At 51.6% G+C, this 22,144-nt stretch overlaps 1 protein-coding gene across 8 annotated transcripts; it reads right to left on the bottom strand.

The window, feature by feature from the left end:
* Window positions 1–1,329: 1,329 nt before the first annotated feature.
* Adora2a (adenosine A2a receptor) lies at window positions 1,330–21,051 on the bottom strand. 8 transcript variants are annotated; one of them, XM_027923360.2, is made up of 3 exons: window positions 20,997–21,051; window positions 10,195–10,793; window positions 1,330–3,072 (listed from the first exon to the last, which is right to left on the bottom strand). In XM_027923360.2, the coding sequence occupies exons 2-3, from the start codon at window positions 10,515–10,517 to the stop codon at window positions 2,166–2,168; spliced, it is 1,230 nt and encodes a 409-aa protein (XP_027779161.1). In that variant the 5' UTR covers window positions 10,518–10,793; window positions 20,997–21,051; the 3' UTR covers window positions 1,330–2,165. The 8 variants fall into 8 exon arrangements, with proteins under 8 accessions (XP_027779161.1, XP_027779163.1, XP_027779164.1 ...); XM_027923362.2 differs by lacking the exon at window positions 20,997–21,051 and adding an exon at window positions 20,673–20,893; XM_027923363.2 differs by lacking the exon at window positions 20,997–21,051 and adding an exon at window positions 20,683–20,893.
* Window positions 21,052–22,144: the final 1,093 nt, after the last annotated feature.

The raw sequence follows: 22,144 nt of genomic DNA, 5'->3' as shown, positions 1-22,144 counted from the left end.
CATTGATATCAGTGCTTCTTAACCCTAGCTGTCCATAAGATTCCCCCAGGGAAAAACTGTGCTTGCATCCACCTGGACCCTTCAATCCAGAATCTCTGGCAATGGGCTCAGGCTTTGGTACTGCTTAGAGCTTCCTATGTGGTTTGTACAGTCACTCAAGAGGATCTTTGATAGAACAGTGAAAGATAGCTAAAAAACTTGGGCTGGGGTTGTGGCTCAGTGACAGAGTGCTTGCCTAGCATGTGTGAGGCGCTGGGTTCAATTCTCAACACCGTGTATCAATAAATAAAATAAAGATCCATTGACAACTAAAAAATATTTTAAAAAGCTTATGTATGCATTGATGTTGTAAAAGTATACAGACAGACACAGGAAGCAAGGTGATAATATCAGGAAGGGTCAGATCCATCAACTGTAGTTATAACGTTCCATTTCTTAAGCAGAGTGGTGGGGACATATTATTTCAGGCTTTTTGGTTTGATTGAAATAGTTCATCATCAATTAATGAAAAAAAAAAAAGATCATGGGTTTTAAGTTCAGTTTTGCCACTTCCTAGCTATGTGACCTGTGGCAAGAACTCCACCTGAGATTGTTAATCATCTGTAAAATGGGGCTCCTAATATTACCCATGAAGTTCTCACTTCTTTCCTGAGTCCCAGCCTCAGTGAGGTCAAACTGGCCCTCAGAGCTCTTCAGGAAACAATCACAGCTCCCTGCCAACTACAGACAGACTTGATCATTACAGGAGGACAGCATTGCCCCTTCAGGCAGGGAGCCCCAGAAGCCAGCCTGGGAGTAAGACCTTAGGGTTTCCTTAGAAGGAGAAGGCAATTTAGTTGTAGCCAGATCTGTTCTATTCAGATACTCTGTGGCCACTCAGCTGAGGAGTGGAGCAGGGGTTGGGAGTGGGGAACATAGATCTGAGAAGATAACAGAGATTTTCCTCCCAGGGTGTTAGGAAGTTAACAAGGGAGGGAGAAACCAGGTCCCTCACCATGAATGCCTAGGGCTGGAGGGGTCACTGACCCTAGGAAAGAAGCAGTTGGGCAAAGAGCCCCTCCTCCTACACTGCCTGCAGGGAATGAGGAGGACTTTTACAGGAATGCAAGTCTGGGAGCCCCCATGGACATTTAGATTCTGGGGCAATCGGCATGCTGTCACTTGGGAGGACAGGAGCCTGGGGAGGCCCTGAGGGCAGGCGGTGTATCTTCTGTGTGTCTGCACATACACACACACTCTCTCACACATAATCACCACACCCATATGTGTTTACCAGGCCTGGCTATGGAGTGGGGAAAGGAACTCAGACACCATTCTCATTGGACAAGCTTAAAACACAATGTGGCTCATTTTTATTTTACCTCAGGAAAAAAAAAAAAAATTTCCCTTTAGAAGTAAAGGCAGTTAGACAGGGCCTCTAATTGGGCAGCTCTGAGCTGCCCAGGCACAGGTCCTTGGCCTGCAAGCCCTGACCTCTCCCCTGGGGCCCGAGTCTATGCCCTGGCACTGTTCCCGTTACAACTGTCTGTCCTCCAGCCCAGCTTTGTCACCTCAAGAGTTGGCCCTGGGACTAAGTGCATGGCAGTTTGTGGCAGCAGGAGAGGGCTGCCCAATTCCCTGGGCAAACTCCTGGTGCCAGGTTAGCAGCAGGATGGACAACAGGCCTAGAAGCCAGGGAGGGAAAGATAATAAAATAGGATTTCCTTGCACGAGATCTTCTCCTGGGGGTGGGGAGTCAACATCCACCTCTGGTCCAGCAGCTCCCGGAGCCCTAGAAAGTCTGCCAAGGGTGGTGAGTGGCAGGAGGTCTGTTGAAGGCATTCCCCAGCCTCAGATCACAGTTTCTCTGCAGACAAATTGGGGCTTTTAGATACTTCATGGAGTGGGGGACTGGGCCCTCCCCAGCCAAGATGCTGCTGGTGCTGTGGCCCTGGCCTCGGATAGGGCCTGACAGCATGAAACATCTGCTTCCTTGGACCCTAACCCCTTTTTGCTGGGACTCATGCTGCTCCAGCTTGGGGCTCCCTCCACTCAGTCCAAAGTGAATCAGATGCCCGATGGGTCTCCCAGCACACTCATTCTTCTCTTCTCCCAACGCGACTGGTCCAGCCAACCAGAAAGATTAAGATTTCCTTCTCTCAGGAAGGGGCAAACTCCGTGCACCATCAGGACACTCCTGCTCCGCCCTGGGCCAGGGGGTCCTCTAGGCCAGGGGACTCTGGGCATGCTCCCTTGTGCTCACGGCTAAGGAGCTCCACGTCTGCAAGGCTGGTATCCCCGTGGAACCCTTTGGCATTCCCTCCACTCACCAGCCCCAAGGCATAACCATTCGGCCGCCGCTCAGGATGGGGTGCGCTGCCATTTGCCCACACCCCTGGGGGGTGGCCATTGAGGCGGAGGCTAACCTGCTCTCCCTCTGTGCTATGAGCTGCCAAGGCCCGGGCACTGGAGCCCCCTGCCTTGAAGGGTTCCCGCTGCCTCAAGACATGGCTGCGAATGATCTTGCGGAAGGTCTGGCGGAACTCGCGGATGCGGTAGGCATAGATGAAAGGATTAACAACAGAATTACTGTGGGAGAGGACAATAGCCAGGTACATAAGCCAGGGAGGGGCATGGCTGCATTGGGGGCAGAAAAAGGTAAAGCAGTTGATAATATGCAGGGGCAGCCAGCAGAGGGCGAAGAGACCCACAATGATGGCCAGTGACTTGGCAGCATGGACTTCCTTCTGCAGTGTGGACCGAGCCCGCTCCCCTGGCAGGGGCTGACTCTCCATCTGTTTCAGCTGTCGCCGGGCCGCCAGGAAGATTCGCAAGTAGATGCCCAGCATGAGCAGCAGGGGCACCAGCACAAAAGCGAAGAAGTTGTAATATACCATGTAGTTCATGGGCACCACATCCTCAAAGAGACAGGTCACCTGGCCCTCGCCGCAGTCCTGAGAGTGATTCTTGCCCTCCTTTGGCTGATTGCAGTTGTTCCAGCCCAGCATGGGTGTCAGGCCGATTGCAAATGACAGCACCCAGCAGATTGCAATGATGCCCTTGGCCCTCATGCCAGTCACCAAGCCATTGTACCTGGAGAAAGGAGACCAGTGTCAGAGGTCTGAGAAACCAGGGCTAGACAGGGCTAAGAGTCAAGAAACCCAGAAAGGCACCCTGCTTGGTCTCCCACTCCACTGCTTTCTGGCCAGCTGTAAGGTCTTGGACCAATTGCTTCCTGCCTCCTAGTCTTAGTATCCTCTTCTGTTAAGTGAGATCTATTGGGTCTTGCCTTTTCTGAGCTGCTAGGAGGTCACGAAAGAGCAGACACAGTGGAAACAGAAACCACTGTATAAAAGTTCATGATTATTAGTCTTAGGCATAATTCTGAGACTTAAATTGAGTTTGGTTTGAGGAAATTAATAAGTGATTTGTGGGGGAGGGGAAGAAGTAGCACTTCCATATTGGTTGATCTTGGTTCAAGGGACGACACACTTCCCTTTCAAGTGGGATGGGTCTGGAAGGTGGGCTCATTGAGGACAGAACCAGCCAGACGAGGCCTGAAGATGATCTTAGCATCTTGTACTCCATTGTTCTTTCTTCACCATTTGACTTGGGTCTCCAGAGGCCCCCCACATGAGACTGCCCAAGACAGTTAGGAAGAATGGGGGTCTCAAGCCAAATGAGACACCATCTCCCATCCAAATCCACCTACCACCCTCTGGAGAGAAATGAGATAGTGTCTTCACATTTACATGGCAATCTTAATATCCTGGAGGAAATATGTGTATGAAGTACTGAGGTCCAGAGAAGGACAGTAATCTCTGTAAAGTTACTCAGTGTTCCTAAGAGCCAGACAGATATCCAAGCCTGCTAATTCCCAGTCCCAGAATCGGGGAATGGCTTGATTTACTGCCAGGAAAGAGACTTCTATCCCACAGGAAAGGTAGCAGCAATTTACCTATCAAATGTGTACTCAAAATAAAAAAATCCTCACTGATTGAGAAAGGCAACCTTGGTGACCTCTGAGGGTTGACCTTCTGCTTAGCAATTTCGATTCTGGCAAAACCAGACAACCCTCCCCTCCCCTCTGTCTGGTGGAAGCCCTATCCATCAAGTTCAGACTAGGTACCTTCTCCAAGAAGCTTCCTGCCTCCTCTGGGCTTCCAAAGCTGGGATACCCCTGGAGACAGTGCTGTCCTGCATCCTGATCTGCATTGCCTCTCTGGCATGGGAGCACAGAGTAGATGCCAAGGAAAATATGCTCTATTTAATTCCAGAGTTGTAAACATATGCAGAAAGGTTGTAGCTCATGGGTGGCAAACATAGGTGCCTCTAGATAATAAACCAGCAAGGCAGGCTGGTGGGCATTTACACTGTCTCTGCTGCCATATAAAACGTGTTAGAAGGCTTGCCTGGCATGTGGGAGGCCTTGGGTTCAATCCCCAGCACAATAACAACAAGTGCACCCAGTGTGGTCAGAGCTGAAGAGGGGCAGGAAAGCTGATATTCTGGGCAGATGCTCCCAACTTTTAATTTTTGCTAAATTCAAATTAAGAAAAATCAAAACCAAAAAATTAGCGGCTTCTGATCTCTTATCTAGTCCAACCCTCTTATTTCACAGGTGGGGAAACTGAGTTCCAAAGAAGGGAATGGATTTGCCCTAGACATTGCAGAGGCCCAGAGGCAACTCAGGCCCAAGTATGTTTGTCAGTTCTGAATGTTTTGTGGAAATTCTCTTTTTTTAAATATTTATTCATAATACCTTTATTTCACTCATTTATTTTTTTTATGTGGTGCTGAGGATCGAACCCAGGGTCCGCGCATGCGAGACGAACGCTCTACCGCTGAGCCACAACCCCAGCCCCTGTGGCAATTCTCTTATTCTGTACTTTTGGAGGTGCTGGGAATTGAATCCAGGATCCTGTGTATGCAGACAAGTGCTCTACTGCTAAGCTACCCCCTCCCCTAGCCCTGTCCATTCAGAATCCAAAACAGGTGTGCCAACAGGCCCCTGCAGGATTAGGGTCACGGATTTGATCATTTCTGCCAAGCAACAGAGCCAGCACTCTTTGTCTCCTGTTCCGGAAACTCATACACAAACGTTATATACCCCCCAACTAATACTCACATAGCACTTCCTCTGTGCCAGGCTCTGTACATTACTACTTCATATAACCTCACTGAATGGGAGGCTACATTAATGTCGATATTGTTCCTGAGAAAAGTACATCTCTCCCTGGGTTCTAGCCTTGGTACATTCCTGTAAATAAGCAATGTTGTGTCACTTTGCCTTTCTGAGCCTCAGTTCCCTCATTTGTGAAATAGAACTACAAATCTGGACTTGTTCAGCACTGCCTCCATAAGGGCAGAATGCTGAATCAGTAAGTGGAAAATCCAAGAAGGCCAACTGTAGCTTGGGGTAGGTCCAAGCCTTTGAGCTGAGCTGTTCTTAGGAGAAATGGGCTGCCTTGGGCAGTAGTGAGCTTCTTGTCATTTGAGGCAATCAAGTAGACACAAGCTATTATAGGGATTGTGTAGGATCTCCTAGACCCTGGTGGCCACTTGCTCTAATGGTTTTTCAAGCTCTTCTCCAGCAGTGGACCTTCATATCTACATTTCTGGGCACTTACGGGAGTGTAATTGCTGGGGAAGAGAGGGGCTTTATAAGTACTTATTGAATTAATGAGTTGGTGGGGATATCAGGGCTGGGCCTGAGAGCTCTTGAGAACACAGCATGGAAATCCCTGGTCTGTCCAGTTGCGTACTTTTACAGATAAGGGAACCCACAAGGGTTTCTTCCACTGCTCTCTGAAAGAAAACCCCTTGTGGGGACAGAAACAAAACATGTATGAGTGGTACTCATAGGTGAAGAATGTCTCTGGAAGGATACTCACCAAGGTCTTCTGGGAAGGGTACTTAGGTGTCAGGGAGCAAGGGGACAACTTTTCACTATATACTTCTTATTCTTTTTTAATGTTTGAGCACATGCAAATATTATTTATTTTTAAAAAAACACACACCAAATAGGGCTGGGGTGGTAGCTCAGTAGTACAGAATATGATTAACATAGGTAAGGTCCTAGAATGGGCCCCTGGCACTGCCAAAACCAAAACCAAACAACCAACAACAAAAATCTACAACACCAAATAGATTAATTTTGTTGTCCAAAAGTACGCCCCATAAGCTAAGTCCTGGAGCCAGGCATCTGGGGGCCTGGGACAGGATGAGGGTTCAAATGGAATCATGAATGCTCTATGGTCATGCCCAGCAGCGTCCCTTGGGCTACATCTGTAACTAACACAGTCATATCTCAGCCTTCTGGACCCCAGATATAGACTGTTCAGCTGCCCAGTGCAATATACAGCCATTCCAGGAAGCCCACAAGAGTCATAGGATGCAGGTGCCAGAGACACTGGCAGCCCTCATTTTCAGGTGCCCTCTGCATTCCTGTGTCTACCAGCCTGTCGGATGCCCCTCCTGGGGATCATTATTACCCATGTTAGGGGCTTACCCTTTAATCTAAGAACATACTCCATGATTCCAGGTGGAGTTTTATGCACATTTGCACCACATTGAGAAGGTGGATCTTTCTTAAGGTATCCAAAGGGGTCAGTGATTCAAGAATTGAAGAGCCTTTGACTCCAGGGGAAACCCAAACTTCTTCTCTAGGCATGAACAGGCCCGAATCAGCCTCACACCTTGCCTTCCCCCTCAGCTCATCTCCTTCCATCACTCAGCATCAAGGTCACCTCTTCCTGGTCCAGAGTCCACATGCTTATTCATTCTTAGGGTCTCTGACCAGGCTTTGCCCTCCTCCTGATACACCTACCCCCAAACACATGCATTGAGCCCCTAAGCATCCTACAAGACCCATTGGGCCACACTTCTTCTGGGGAACCCTCCCTCCCAATCCTGCCTCTTTATTATTATTATTATTTTTCTGTGTATGGTGCTAGGGATCTTGCACATTCTAAGCATGTGCTCTGCCACTGAGCTACACCCACAGCCCTCTTGCCCCTTTCGAAGTCAGGGCAACTAACTACTATAGGACTTTAGGCCTTGGCATCAATCCCCAACCTGTATTTTGGCCTGTTCCTCAGGAGTGAGAGTACCCACCAAGAGACTATAGTGTAAAAGTCCCCTGAGAAGGGAAACCTGCATCTTTGACCCTGGGATTTCTATCCTTTGTGGACACTGAGAGCTGTACCTCTACCTCGTGCCCAGCTTCTTTCCCACTGACTAGGCCCTGCCTTACCCCAAAAGTGTCTCTACAATTAGGAGGAGATAATTTGTTCTGAAGCTGAATTTTTTTGGGGGTGGGGGTATACTATGGATTGGACCAGGGGTGCTTAACCATTGAGCCACATCCCCAGCCCTTTTATTATATTTTATTAGAGACAGGGTCTCACTGAGTTGCTTATGGCCTCACTAAGTTGCTGAGACTGGCTTTGAACTTGTGATCCTTCTGCCTCAGCCTCCTGAGCTGCTGGGATTACAGGCGTGAACCACTTTACCTGGCTGAAACTGAATTCTTTAAAAAAAAGAAAAATCCCAACTACTTGGGAAATTGAGGCCAGCCTGGATAACTTAGTGAGATACTATCTTTTTATAGATTTATTTTATGTGGTACTGAGGTTTGAACCCAGGGCCTCACAGGTTCTAGGCAAGTGCTCTACCACTGAGCCACAACCCAGCCCGTGAAATACTATCTTAAAGTACAAAATAAAGAGGAGGGCTGGGGATGCAGCTCAGAGGTAGAGTACCCCTAGATTTAATCCTCAGGGCAGGGTGTAGGCCTGAGGCTAGGCATCTGTCAGGGACTAGACCTCAGAGAAGCCCTGTGAACCTTGCTGAGTGGAGCAGCAAATGGCATAGACAAGGCTGGATTCCCAGCTGTGAAGGCAACAAAAGAGGAAGGGGGAGACTAAGTCAGGCCGTCCCTCCGGGACCAACCAAGAGCTCCTGGTATTCAGTTGCCTCCATCCAGTTTCCCCTCATATCCTGTTTGCTCTCAGAAGCCATTAGCCCTCCATGCACCCAGTGGCCAGGGGCCTCCAAGAATAGGAAAGTGAAGGGACCCCAGGGCCAGGATCAGTGTGAAGGACACTAGAGTCCTTCCACATCAGAAGACGCACATATGTCTTTCCCTGGCTCTGGCCTCACCATGAGTAATATAGAAGGTCGTAACTTCCACCCAGCCACAATGCTGGGCTGAAAAGGAATAAAGGAGATGCTCTGCTAACATGCTCTGACAGTGGTCAAACTCTGCCCCTGGGACAGGATAACATCATCATCATCCCCACTGACTCCCTGCAGAGAAGAACCAGCCTGAGCCTTCTAAACGCTCAAATGGTTTTTAATCCCACCGAGCACAAATGGTCTGAGGTAGGGGTGAAACTGAAACCCAGCTCTAGGAGGTCCTGGGAGTCAGAGAAGCTGATTGGATCGGAGCAGATGCATGGCTCCAAACCTCCAGCAGCTCAAGAAAGAGCTGAATCCCTTGTCACTTCCACCCACCCACTGGACCCCTGCACCTTTGTTCCCTATTACAGATGAGGAAACAGGCCCAGAGGAAGGCATCTGACTTTCCAAAGCCACATGGTATGTTCCATCCTACCATTTCTTTTGACTCTCAGAAAATAGAGATGGGAAGAAAGAAAACAAGGTGGGAAAAAAACCTAAGGTTTTTAAATTGAGAACAGCCCTCCTGATCTCTCCCTGGAATGTTGTTGCCCTCTGAATCGGAGAAGAAACTGAAAGCTAGTCTACTGCTTCCCCTTAGCACTCATGCTACCACTGCCTGCATGCAGCCTGGCTCCCTGAGATGGACTCCGGTCCTCTCTTTTCTGGCTCACTTGGTACCCACAAACAGGTTTCTCTGGGGCTTCCCTATTCTGAGCTGTCCTTAGACAGCTGCCCTTCCCCCTGGAACAAGGGATAGGAGCTTATCCCACAGACTGTGCCTAGAGTCAGACCACCTCTAACTCAGTTCCCTTTTTAAGGAGGGCCAGGATCCTCTTCTCCTTTGAGAAGTCCTTTGACAAGGGCCTTAGAGTTCCACTCCTTCTTTTGGGCAGCCTGATATGGGTGCTTTCTTCCCTCTTAGGGCTCAAGTTACAGCAGTGGCTACTGGGTACAGCTTCTGGGAGACTGAGCTGCCTGTAACCACTCCCCAAAGACATGTCACGGTAGTGGCAGGCTATGTTTTTTTCCCAGGCCTAGTCTTAGTTCTGCTACCAACTTTTTGTGTGGTCCTGAAAGAGCTGGCTCCTTTTTCAGAGCCTCATTTTTCCATTCAGATGAAGAGAGGAAGGAAATGACCTTTAAGGTCCCTCTTGGGTTTGACACTCTGAATTTCCATTTGTTCACTGAGCCTGTTCGTCCTCCCTGCTGGGGTACCCTCAGCCCAGAATAGGGAAATGGGGGCTTCCTCAGTTGGTGGGCACGCTACCTGTTTGGGAGGTTTTACCATGGGGACAAGTGTACCCAGATTCCCAATCATGGAGACCTCCCTCAGGTCCTGCAGCCACCCTGGCTATGGAACCCAGCTCTATGGTGGAGGAGCAAGAAGGTGGAGGAAGAGGGCCCTGGGTTCCCCAGAGGAGGGACACACATTCTCGCTCTCTATGCTCTAGGTAGGTGAAGTCTACACAAGTAAACTCAGCCTGGGGGGAAGTCTTCGTTTACACAATACTTTGCTGAAGTCACTTTGCAAAAGATTCACCATAAAAACCCCCCTCCCACAGCCAGCCCTTTAGTGCATGAGAGTCCTTGGTGACCTGAAGAGCAACATAATTTGCATATAAGTCCAAATGACTCACTGTGGCATTCAGCCAAGTCACTTCCCCTCTCTGGGTCATTCTCCTAACATGCACTCTGTGAGGCCAGCCAAGAAGAACTGAGGAAAGGCAATCAGTGGGCGGGTCCTAGCTGAGGTTCTATGGTTCCCCACCCACTCCAGCATCATGCAGGGAGTTTTGCTCTGTTCTGTGAAGAATGGCCCAGGCGTAGCCGAGTGTGGTGCAGGTCCAAGCCACACTCATCCGCCGGCAGCCAAACACGGCTGGCTGCACACAGCCTCAACCATGGGGGAAAAGCCAGACTGGCATACTGGCTGCTCACCCACCAGCCCTGGGCAGTCACAGGCTAAGGCCATAGCCGAGACGCTGGGCATAGCCAGCCTTTGTACAGACAAACCCCTGGTCCCCAGCTCACCGAAGTGGGATGCGAATGGCGATGTAGCGGTCAATGGCAATGGCCAGAAGGCTGAAGATAGAGCTCTGTGTGAGGACCAGGAGGAAGCAGGCGAAGAAGAGGCAGCCATGGCAAGCAGCGCAGAACCCAGTGCTGATGGTGATGGCAAATGGGATGGCGAGTACACCAACTGCGATGTCAGCTGCCGCCAGCGATACCACAAAGAAGTTGGTGACGTTCTGCAGGTTGCTGTTGATCCACACGGCCCAGCAGACCAGCACGTTGCCCAGGACAGCCAGCATAGCAATGGCCAGCTCCACTGTGATGTATACTGAGGAGCCCATGGTGGGAGCGGCTGCAGACGGGCAGGCTTAGCAAGGACACGGGCTGGGCCAGCTCACGGTCCATAGCTGCAGCCCAGCCGTCTGCTGCCCAGGCAGAAGGGCCTAGGCCCCAGAGCCTCTTCCTTACAGGAGCCAAGAGCGTCCCTGTGGTGGTGGTGGGGGGTGTTCTCCAAAGGTTTTCTCACAGATAACTCCAAGTCTTCTCACACCAGGCCCTCTCCAGGGGCTCCAACGGCTGTGTCATGGCTCAGTTCGGCTCCAGGGTTCCCAAAGTACCTGCAAAGAAAGCCTGGTAAGCAGCTGGACCACTCTGATCCCTGCTGTTTCAGATTCTGCTCCACCAGTGGGCAAGGTGTCAGCACAAGAATGACCCCCATGCCCTGTCCAGCCAGCTATGATCACAGGCAGGAGGCAGGAGAGTTAGGATTCTGGCCTCCATTTCTGGGAAGGATACAGATCCAGAAAGGTCACTGAGCAAAACTACTTTTCCTTGGTCCTGGGAAATTCTTGCCAGGACCCTCATGCAAACCCCTCCCAGGGAAGCATTCTCTTCTCTCAGACTCTGCAGGACAGACACAGAAGGGACTATGGGCAGAACCATAGCTGCACCCCCTGCCAGGACTCTGGCTCACCCCTCTGCACTATCCAAGGCTGCATTTCAGGTGCTGAGGTCATGGCTCTTCCAGCCCGGACTCAGGGCTAAAGATCAGTCCACTTTTTTTTTTTTTTTTTTTTGGTGTTCCCCCCACCCCAGGAGCTAAGAATCTATCAAGAAGTTAAGTCTCTAATGTTGCTCCCTATGCTCAGCTTCTCAAGCCTTCTCTGGCAGCCTGGCCAGTCTCCTGGGTCTCTGCACTCACTGCCAGCTCCACAACCCTCCCTCTTTCCCAGAAAGGTCCTTCTCCCCCATTGGGCTCTCTCAATCCCACCCACCCTCTCTCGCAGGACTGGCTTTTCAGCCTGCTTCAGCTGGCTCCATCTCCAGCAAGCTCTCCAGGGAACTACCAGTGCCCACCTAAGGGATACCAGCTGCCCCATCAAGGGACAGAGACTCCTGGAGTTCAGATCTGGAGGGATCTGAGCAGCTGTCTGGTCCCGTCTTCTACTGTCGGCAGTTAAACCCCCTGCACCCTCATAGGTAGCACAGCAAGCACAAACCTGAACCTGCTGCCTCCTGGTGTCCCTGAGAGCAGGCTGCACATCTGGGTGGGGCAGGCGCTGAGGCTGCTTCCCTTCTCTGAGGGATCCGCCTCCCTTTTCTCCTCCCACACTTCCCCCCCCCACCTGCTTCTCTGCCTGACTGACACAGGGAATGACAGACTTAAATCACTCCTGCTGGGGGAACCTAGGCAAGAATGTGTTTTTCTCCAAGCATGGTGGTGCACACCTGTAATCCCAGCCGCTCCTACAAGGATGAGGCAGGAGAATCCCAAGTTCAAAACCAGCCTCAGCAACGAGTTAGAGACCCTGTCTCAAAAAATAAAAAAGAGGTCTGGGGCTGGGGGGCTCAGTTTCAGAGTGCTTGCCTAACATGTGTGAGGCACTGGGTTCAATTCTCCGCACCACATAAAAAATAAATGAATAAAATAAATGTTCATCAACATCTAAAAAAATTTAAAAATAAAATAAACAAGAGGTGGGGATATTGCTCAGTGATTAAGCATCATTCAGTTTAATCACTGGTCCAGAAAAAAAAAAAAAAAAAAAGAATGGTTTTCCTTTCTGGGCCTCAGGCTCCCCACTCATATAGTGAAGCAGTTGACCTCTAGATGCCACTGCAGCTCTTGCCCAGGAATCTATCAGAAGGAAATAAACAACAGATTTGAAAGTGCTCCCCCAAAGTCAAAATGTCATAGAAACATAGGAATAGTTGACATCCCTAGAGAGTCAAAGTCTTGGTCTCCCTAGCAGGCCTGAGCCCAGTCCAAACTCCAGCTGTTCCTCCCTGACCTTGTGAAGTAGTCTCAGTCCAAGTGGACCTCTGCCCACTAAAGTGACTCTCTCTGAGAGCTGATAGGCTCCCAAATCTACTTCCTTCAGTCCTAAATTCTCTACGTCCCAGGGGTGCATAGCAGCAGCTACCATCTGCCTGGGACAAGAGGCCAGAGACTGCCTTTTGGCTTCCTGCACATCTTCCCTCATTTCCTCGAGGATATGAGGGATTGAACAGGTCTGGAGACCCTGGAAAAAGGTCACTCTGGTCCCAGGTCCATTTCAAAGGGCTGCCTCACCCCCAAATTGGCCAGGAGGCAATAGAGGACTGAAACAAATGAATCCTAAGTTTCCTTCTAAATGTAATGATGTCACTGCCTCAGACTGGCATTGGCACAGGCACAATCTAAAGCCACATTTGGAAGGGGCATGGTTCCTATACCAAACAGGCCCTTCTATCCCACCAGGAGGCTTGGAATGGACCATATGACACAGAAGAGTCTGGAAATTGGAGGATAAAAAGGCCAAAGACGCCACAGAAACTGAGGGTCTCAGGCAGTGTGTAGCAGAGGGCTGAGTCTTACTGAGCTTGCGCTCTTCACAGGGCACTTGCCAACCTGCCGTTCACAAAGTGTGTCCCTGGCAAATCAAGCCTCTAGGCACCGTCTCTCACCACATACCTCTGTCCCTCTGTGCTCCTGGCCTGAAATTCACAGTAGTATTTACCGGGAGCACACCTGACCTCCAACAGACCCAGATCCAACAGGTGCTAGGGAAGCTGCTGCCAGTTCAGGGGCTGCCTCCCACCCATGTCCAGTGTGACCTCCCAGGCCCAGGAACAGCAGCAGCAGGTCATTAGCCAATCAGGCTCAGCCAAGCCAGCAAGCCTATGAGGAGCCACTGGTATCTAGAGATCCTACTCCTGCCACTGGTGCCTCCCAGAGGAAGAGGATAACCAGCTCATGCCCCATGGACCTTCTGAAGGGGAATCTACTGAAGGATGCCACCACTTCCTACCAATCTGACCAACCAAGGCTGGAAGACTGGCATGGTCCTTGACCATTCTTCAGATTCAAGGGCCCCACCAGGGGCAGACAAAGGCTCCCCAGCCTATCATCCAGAGCTTCACTGACATGTCACATCACCAGTGCGAACTGTGGACCATATTGACTCCACTCCAGCCAGAATGCCTGGCTTGGAAGGGGCCTGACCCAGAACTCTGGTGAGACTCTCATGGCAGTCCTGGATACATGCCTGAATTCTCAGGGTCTCTTCTGTGTGAGGTCCCCATGCTGAACAGCATCAGAAGTGGTACCCTTCCTGATTATTCTAAAGCTACATTCCTTTTGTCCAAAGCTCACGGAATGCACTTGACTCTTCTGCCCAGGCCAACCTTAAGTGAGGCTAAAGGTACATCTTGGGCTCCTGCCAGCATGGCCAGCATAGGCTCCCTTGTGCATGGCCTGCTGCCCTTCTGCCCCTTTCCTCAAAGGAGCAGGTAGCCTTCCTGCAGGTTCCTCCTGCTGCCACCAGCACATCCCTGGTGAGACTTCTCTGGTCCCCCAGAAAAGTGCATCTGCTAAATTAGAATCCACTCTGGGCTGTTTCTTCCCCAGCCCTGAGTTCGGCAGATCAGTGGAACCAGAGGCATCCACAGGACAGGGGGCAGGGAGGAAATTGAGAGCCACGTGCTACTGGGAGAACTCTGGGGGGATGATTGGGGTTTGCCCAGCTATAGAGTCAGGAGTGCCCTGACTCATAGCCTTTTTCTGTGGTGTAAATGCTCTTACTAGGGCCAATTTCAAACTACTATTAGGTCACTAACCAGAATAGGGAAGCCATACATACAGCTGGTCACCAGGTGCCAGGCACTACTGAGCCACCAAACCCTGTGCTTTCTGGCTAGGCTACTTGCCAGGACCCTATGCTGGACCCTCTCAAAGAGCTTGTACAGCCTTCCCGGGAGCTTGGAAAATAATGGACATCTGTGTTCTCACCAACCCCACAAACCCCATTTTACAGATAGGACACTAAGGCCCAAAGAGATAAAATGACCTCTCAGCCTTCCCAAAAGGACTAAAAAGTGGCTTAGGACCGGGAAGAATGCCATGGAACACAGCAGCTGGAAGATTTCCTGGGCCCTTTGGCTTCTCTCCCTTCTGAAGCCTCCCAGAGCTACAGGAAGGTGGAAGGTCATGGGGAAGGGGTCAGGGTGGGCCAGGATTGGCAATTTCCTATCCCTCTCTGTTGGTCCTATCTAATTAATCCTTGAGTCATCTGTTGCTAGCCAGGGGGGAAATTAAATATTAATAATGTCATATTTCCTCATGATTATCCCTTGTTGGGATGGGGCAGAAGGCAGACATGGTCTCCCAAAAACTACAGACACATGCTAAGGAATGTGCTTGATTAGCCTTTAAAGGATACCCTTGAAAGAGCTAGGGATATAGCTCAGTGGTAGAGCGCTTGCCCGGCATGCCAAAGGCCCTGGGTTCAATCTCCAGAACTGCAAAAACAAAACGAAACAAACTCATAGGATTCCCAGCAGTCAGACTCAAAATGCTGCCTTTTCCTGCCTTCTCACCCACACCTACCCAGACCCAGCTGCTTTAATTAAAACTCCATTTAATCAAAACCCATACATCTCCTGGCCCACCTCTTTTGGCTCCTCATACATCACACAAGCAAGGCTCTCTGTACACATACCCAGATGGTGGCTGTACCCCCACAGAGCCTGCTGGATGGAGGTGCCAGCCAGCTTTCAAGCAGTTCCCTGCACACCTGCTCCTGGGTGCGGCCAAGGGCAAGGATCAGAGCACAGCACAGAGACTCTGCCGACTGCAGGATTGGGCTCCAGAATCCCAGATTTAGAGTCCTCCTTCCACTTTCTAGTAGCAAATGTTCACCAGTTACATGCTCTGCAGTGCCATGAGACATCCCAACTGCTGGACCACAGGAAGCTCTGTGTTACCTGCTGCCAACCTGAGGATTCAGGTACTACAGGCCACTCTCTGTCCCCACGGCCTCAGCTCCCATTCCAGATGAGCTGCAAACCCCAATTTCAAAACACCAAAGGAAATTTAAGACTAAGAAAGATAAACAACCATATCAAAACCATGGAGAGGGAGCCAGGGTTGTGGCTCAATGATAGAGCGCTTGCCTAGCATGTGTGAGGCACTGGGTTAGATTCTCAGCACCGCATATAAATAAATGAACAAAATAAAGGCCCAACAACGTCTAGAAACAATATTTAAAAAAAAAAAACATGGGGAAATTAGTTCATTGCAGAAGAGACGAAGGTACTGGAGTAATGTGATAATGATTTTTCAAGACATTTCAGATTCTCAAAGAAACAAAGGAGTAGCATCCATAAACAAGAATGAGAATTTACAAATCCACTGGCAGAAATAAGAATAGGAGACTATGAACAAGAAATAACATAAAATCCCAGACATGAAAAAAAAAAAGGGACTAAAATAAAGAACACACCAGGTGTGATGGGCTTCAGGCAGGCAGGCTGTTGAAGGGATAGTTGGGGATCAGCAAGATGGAATTCTCACAGAAACCTCATGGAGACAAGGCCTATGAGGAAACAGTAGAGAGACACAGAAGGGAAATTGAGAAGCATCAACATCTGTCTCTCAGGGGCTCAGGAGGAAGATGAAAAGGCAAAACCGAATCACAGCTGGATGGGCAGGCTGACTCCTAGTCTGGACCACAAGCCTTGTGTTGGCCCAGTTGTGACAGCACAAGAGCTTCTCAGAATACCAGGACCCAGGATCCACTGAGCTCCTATTAAATCATGCTAGGCAGGTGCCTTTTATGGCTGCCTGGAACTGAGCAACGACTAGCCTGGGCCTCTCTTCCTTCCCTAGCTCCCTCTGGGGCTGCACAGTGCCTGGCTTCAGATGCCTGTTGCAGGCTGGGCCCCAGGTACCCAGGCAGGTTCCCCACGGTACACCCTCCCCCACCATCCATGGGTGTGCAACTGCTGCTCTCTGCTCCTGGGGACAGGATGTGGGCAGGAACAGAGAACCAGCTCCCTGTAGCTGGAGGCTGAGGCACTGGGCCCGCCTCTCAGAGCAGCCTCCATACCACCGACCACAGGCCAGCCTTGGGGCTGCCTCAGCCTTGCCCAGAGGGCCACCCAGCCTACCACAGCTTCCTTCTTCCCAGCGGGGACCCAGAATGGTCCCTGCCATCCCCATATGCCCAAGCCAGATGCAAGAAAAGTCACAGGTCCCAGTCTCCTTGCCTTAGGTGACCACTTATTGCAGGCAGCTTCTCCAGACAACACCCCCCCCCCAAGGGGCCATGCCTCATAGAGGTGCTAAGAGCCCATTCTGTGGTGTCAGCAGCCTAGGTGGTATCCACACCAACTCTATCATGTACTTCCTGTGCCCCGAGCACCAGGTTTCCCCTCTGTGCTGTGGCTCCTCATATGTGCACAGGCTCTGGTGAGATAGCATCACGTGAAAAACCCACCACATATACTTCCCACAAATGGCAGATGACAGGTGCTGTATTGCCTAAAGAGGGGACACAGGGCTAGGCATGATGGTGCATGCCTGTAATCCCAGCGGCTCAGGAGGCTGAGATAGGAGGATGGTGAGTTCAAAGCCAGCCTCAGTAATGATGAGGCTGCTAAGCAATTCAGTGAGACAGTGTCTCCAAATAAAATACAAAATAGGGCTAAGGATGTGGCTCAGTAGTTGAGTGTTCCTGAGTTCAATCCCTATTACCAAAAAAAGAGGGGACATGGGGGCTCCAGAGCACGCAACCCCAGTGAGCCTGGAGTGGAATGCTGACAGGGGCCTGTTGAAGGGGCAGTGCTTAGTACACTGAGGACAGAGGGATGTGGACCCATGCTGGGGTCTCTAGGACACGGGTGTGATGATCCAGCCCTGGAGGCTGAAGGGAAAGGGCAGCAGGAGCCAGACCAACCTGAGCATATCCCACCTGAGTCCTGTCCATTGCTCCTTTGCCCTTTAGTGGCTTCCCCCCAGGCTGACTCGTGGCTTGTAGAGGACACTGAGGCTAGGAGCAAAGCTCTTGTAGCAGATGAGCAGAAAACTATCAGCCCTGGGATTCTGGGCAGAGACCACCAGCCTAAGTCCCAGGAAAGGCATCCTTCATCTCTCCTCCAGGTAACAGATGCTGCTAGAAACGGGCTGGTGGAACAGCAGCATCACCACAGGTGGGAGCCACAGAAGGGCAGTGCTGTCCCCTGCCCAGCAACTTCAAAACACAGAAGTCAGTCCTGCAGGAGTGGGTGTAGGCCCAGAGGGATTCCCAAGGGCTTCTCAGAGGAGAGAACTTTGGAGGGACTTGAAAGACAAAGAGGTAAAAGGAAAGAGGTGGGAGATATTCTATCAAAGAAAACAGCCTGTACACAGCTCAGAAGAATATCCGAGAATATCTGAGAAACAACCAGGCTTGAGGTTGTCCCAGCAGCAAGTCCTGCCTTCCCAGCAAGTCTAAGCTCCTTCACAGGCTGGGGTGAGGAGCAGCTGCTTTTCCCCTCCATCAGGATCCTCTCCAGCCCTTGGCAGGATCTCATAGCTTCCAGGCTGCAGGGGCCAGAAGTCTCAGGTGAACAATCAGTCCCAGGGAGGCGGGCTCTTCCCTTCATCCCAGTTCCTTTCTCTCCCCATCTGGATCCAACATGGACCCCAGGGTCCCACCCTGAGACACTGGACTCTCTCTGCTCCCTCCAACCTCCAGACAATTCTCCTTCACTTATAATTAAGTCTTTCAGGCCAACCTCCACCTTTCTGTGGCCTCCAGTGTGTCCTAGAGTCCAGACCCTTCCCTGGGGAGGGATAGTTGAAACTCCTCCCTTTTGCTGACTCAGCATCTGTCTGTGTCAATCTCCTCTCCTCAGTGTCCCCACCATGCACAGAAAAACCACATCTCTCTAATAAGAAAGATAGTAGACTGTATCGGACATTACTTTCCTATGTGCATATATGATGACATGACCAATGTATCTACATCATGTACAACCAGAAGAATGAGAAATTATACTCCATAAATGTATAATATGTCAAAATACATTCTACTGTCATGTATGACTAATGAAAATAAATAAAAAATATCTGTAGGAACAAAACAAAACAAACAAAAAACCCTATCTCTCCGCCCTTCTCGCCTGTGCTGATCCATTTCTGCCATCTTTCCCTCTGCTGTCTCACACACACAATCCTCAGAGCTTGGCTTGACAAGACAGATCTCAAAGATACTGAGATGTTGATTCCAGCTCATCTGTGGTGAGATGGCTCAGGATCAGGCAGGTTAGAAGGTGGGAAGAGTCACTGTGGGATTTCACTATTGAGAGTCACCAAAGGGTTGTGGTACCACTCACAGACCCTGAACTTTGCAGGACCCTATACCCTGAAACCACATGCTTGCTCTCAAGCCAACTCTTATCCACACCTACCTCTACCCACAGTGATCTCTTGTGGAGTCTCTTGACATTCCCTACAGGGTTTTCCAGCTTAAGTACAGTCCCCTGACTTGTCCTCTGGTGTGTTCTGACTTCACCCCAGCTCCAGCCAATGCATGTCTCATTTCTTCTCCAGCAGAGCCCCATTGTTAGGAACACTGTCCTTGCTCTACAGATGAGAAAATGGATTCCCAGGGCAGTGACCTTTCCAAGGCCACCAAGTTAGTGAGTCAAGGAGGCAAGATCAAAACCCAGTTTAGGGCATCAAAATCTGGTCCTGTGGCTGGAGTTGTGGCTAAGTGGTAGAGTGCTCGCCTAGCACATGCAAGGCTCTGGGTTCGATCCTCAGCACCACATAAAAATAAATAAATAAAATAAGGATATTGTGTCTAACTACAACTAAAAAATGAATATTAAAAAAATCTGGTCCATTGGTCACTCTTAAGACCAGTTGTTGCCCTTTTTGGCATCAGCCAAATCCTGTCTTCTATCAAAGGTGTGGGCTGCCCTCAGCCTCCTTCAGGCTATAAGAATGGAGTCCTGGAATCTGTTTATTAGCATTGAGGGGTTGTGAATGGAGGGGCACTGACTGGGATTTTCCCAAGGAGCATTAGATTCTGGGAGACTCTAAAAGGCAAGAGCCAAGCTTTGAAGTCCTGACACCATAGCTAGGGGACAAGTACATGAGGAGCTCCTACTACAGATATGCTGGGTCTCAGGATGGGGACCAGCCCACCAAGACAAAGCCTTGGTGCCCCACCCAAGACCTTCAGGACCAAGGAGGCAGCTCTCTGACTCCACCACACACTCCCTGGACCACTGTGCTCCAGAGAGCTTTCTTTCCTCAGGGGCAGAACATCCTGGCTGGGCATGGAGGTGGCATGAAGTTTTCTGGAAGATACAGAGTCTAGGAGTCCTGAGCAGCAGGGGCAGAGCACAGGGCACCAACACCAGGGAAGGCTTGGGCTCCAGGCTTGTGGAGAGTACAGACTCTGGGGTCAGGAGGTGGGATGCAGGCTTTGGGTGGGGAAGGAGAGTGGGCAAAGGGGGCCAGTAACCCTTCACAAGAGCCAGAACACCCGGGACACCACTGGCTTTCCCTCCCGCGGCGATCCGGACTCCCGCATCTACCACCCCGGAAAACTCCGTCTTTCCTTCCAGACGGGGAAATTAAGGTCTAGAGCCATGAACGCGAGGATCTCTGCTCCTCTGGCTCACGTTCCCCTTCTCGAGCTCCTGGGCTGTCCTGGGACAAATCCCTCGAGAGCCGCCACCATTCCCGCCATTCCTACCTTCGCTGAGGGCAGCGGGGCACTCTGCCAGCACTGGTCCGAGGCTCGCACCCACTCCGAGTCCTCCAGCCTCTCCTGGGTCCCCTGAGCCCGCTTCCCGCTACCACTGTCCACTGGGTGCGTTCGTGCTCTCCCTACCGCGTTTCGAACTGCCCTTTTTCGCCGGGCCCCAGACGTTCGGGATGCTGTCTTTGCTCGCCCGATGCCCACCGCGGAGTACCAGTGCCCGCCCTGACTCTCCACCTGTTAAAATCCTCTCTGGTCCCTGGGAGTCCGCCCCGTCTCTCTCAGTCCGAACCTCGGCGCCCTCCGCCCAGCTCTAGGTCTGACGCTCCTGGTAGGGTCATCTCAACGCGGTGGGTCGGCCCTCGGCGCCCAGACAAACCGACGGCTGCTCCCCGCCCATTGCCGGCGAGTCCAGACGCCTGCTCCGTACCCCGCCGCTCCAGTCGCCGCACCCTAGCACCCCTTCCCTTCCCCGCCTACCCCTGTGCACCTTCCGGTCGCTTTGGGGAGGCCAAGAGGATCCGCACACCACACCGACCCCCTTCCGGGCTTAGGACGTGACCTTGCTGGAAGAGTCCCTGCACGGATCATTCCCGTGGCCGCCGCGGGGCAGGGCTCGGACCCGGGCGCTCGCGAACTCTCTCTGAGACGTGGGAAGAGAGGGTCCCAGCGACGAGTATCCTGAACATAGCAGGGTCCCGACCCGAGCTGCCCAGCTCTCCTGGCCAGCAGCCTCCGATGGCCCCACCCTGCCAGCTGCCCGCCCTGGACCCCCGGAACCCCGGCCCTGGTACCCCAGCTGACCTGCAGCTAGAGCACCGGCTCCCGCTGTCTTGGCGGCCGCGAGGGCTCCGGCTCCGGCCGCTTCGCTCACGGGCGCCCCCTGCAGGCGGCTTCTAGACCTATGCTGCCCCCGCCCCGCCCCGCCGCGTGGGGAAACTAAGGCCCAGAGGCTCACTGGGGCCCCAAGGAGATGCCCCTGGCCGAGCCGGGCCGCAACGTACTTGGAACGCGCTGCATGCCCCGCCGGGGCTCCCCAGCGTGGCCCTCATAGGCTCACACCTCCTCCCGCGCCACACACCCTTCCCCTCAGGAGAGTCCTTCTTCCAGCCCTGTGAAGTTCTACGGGGCACCACTGGCATTCCTTCTTCTCCAAGAAGCCCCAGGGCCGCCTCTGCCGCGGCTCAGTGTTCCTTTATCATCAGAGCTGGGCTGCCTTGGTACCCCGTGTCACTCCCTCTGCCTCTCCTTAACCCAGACTTTGGGCCAGAGCCCGTCGTGTTCTTACAGCACCTGGCTCAGGATAGGGATCAGACTCCTTGTATGTCTTCTCCACTCCCCACTTTTCCAACTACAAAGGGAAGTGGGAGTCACATCTGCACCACAGACTTGGGATCTCGGTCCCTGGCCTGGGAATTCCCTCTTCTTTCTGCCCTTGTTCTGGATGCTCGGAATTGAGAATGACCTCATGTCCACCCCAGTTGGGCCTGCAAGGGGTTCCACCTTTGATTCTTGCTTGGGTAGATTTTGTTCACAGAACAAACCCCTCAGACATCCAGGACGTCAGTGGCTAAGGTTTTTCCAGAACCCTTGTCTTCTAGACCCTCCTGAGACCAGTGGGGTTTTGGCTAAAGGCTCAGGATGGAGAAGCTTGCTCGGGGCCAGTCTAGACCCCAGGATTGAGGCCAGGATGGAGGAAAGACCTCTCAGGAAGCAGCCCTCTGTCCCAACTGCAGGGAAGAGAAGGTGGGTGGGAATTCGGTATGCCAACACCTGTCTAGTGCGGGAAGACAGAGAAGCCTGAAGAAGCCTGAGGCAGTGACGTTGATTTTGGCTTATTTCTGAGGACAAAGCCTGGCCTCCTGTTCCTATTTTACTTGCCCAGGCCCCTAGTTCTGTGTTCACTAATGTCCAGGGATACCCTCGAGATCTCTAAGCAGAGGAGGGCAGGT

This window comes from Marmota flaviventris, chromosome 1 (genome assembly GCF_047511675.1).
Source record: "Marmota flaviventris isolate mMarFla1 chromosome 1, mMarFla1.hap1, whole genome shotgun sequence".
Taxonomy (NCBI): Eukaryota; Metazoa; Chordata; class Mammalia; order Rodentia; family Sciuridae; genus Marmota; species Marmota flaviventris.
The sequence above is the reverse complement of the archived record's forward strand: the minus strand, read 5'-3'. Positions and strand labels throughout refer to the sequence as shown.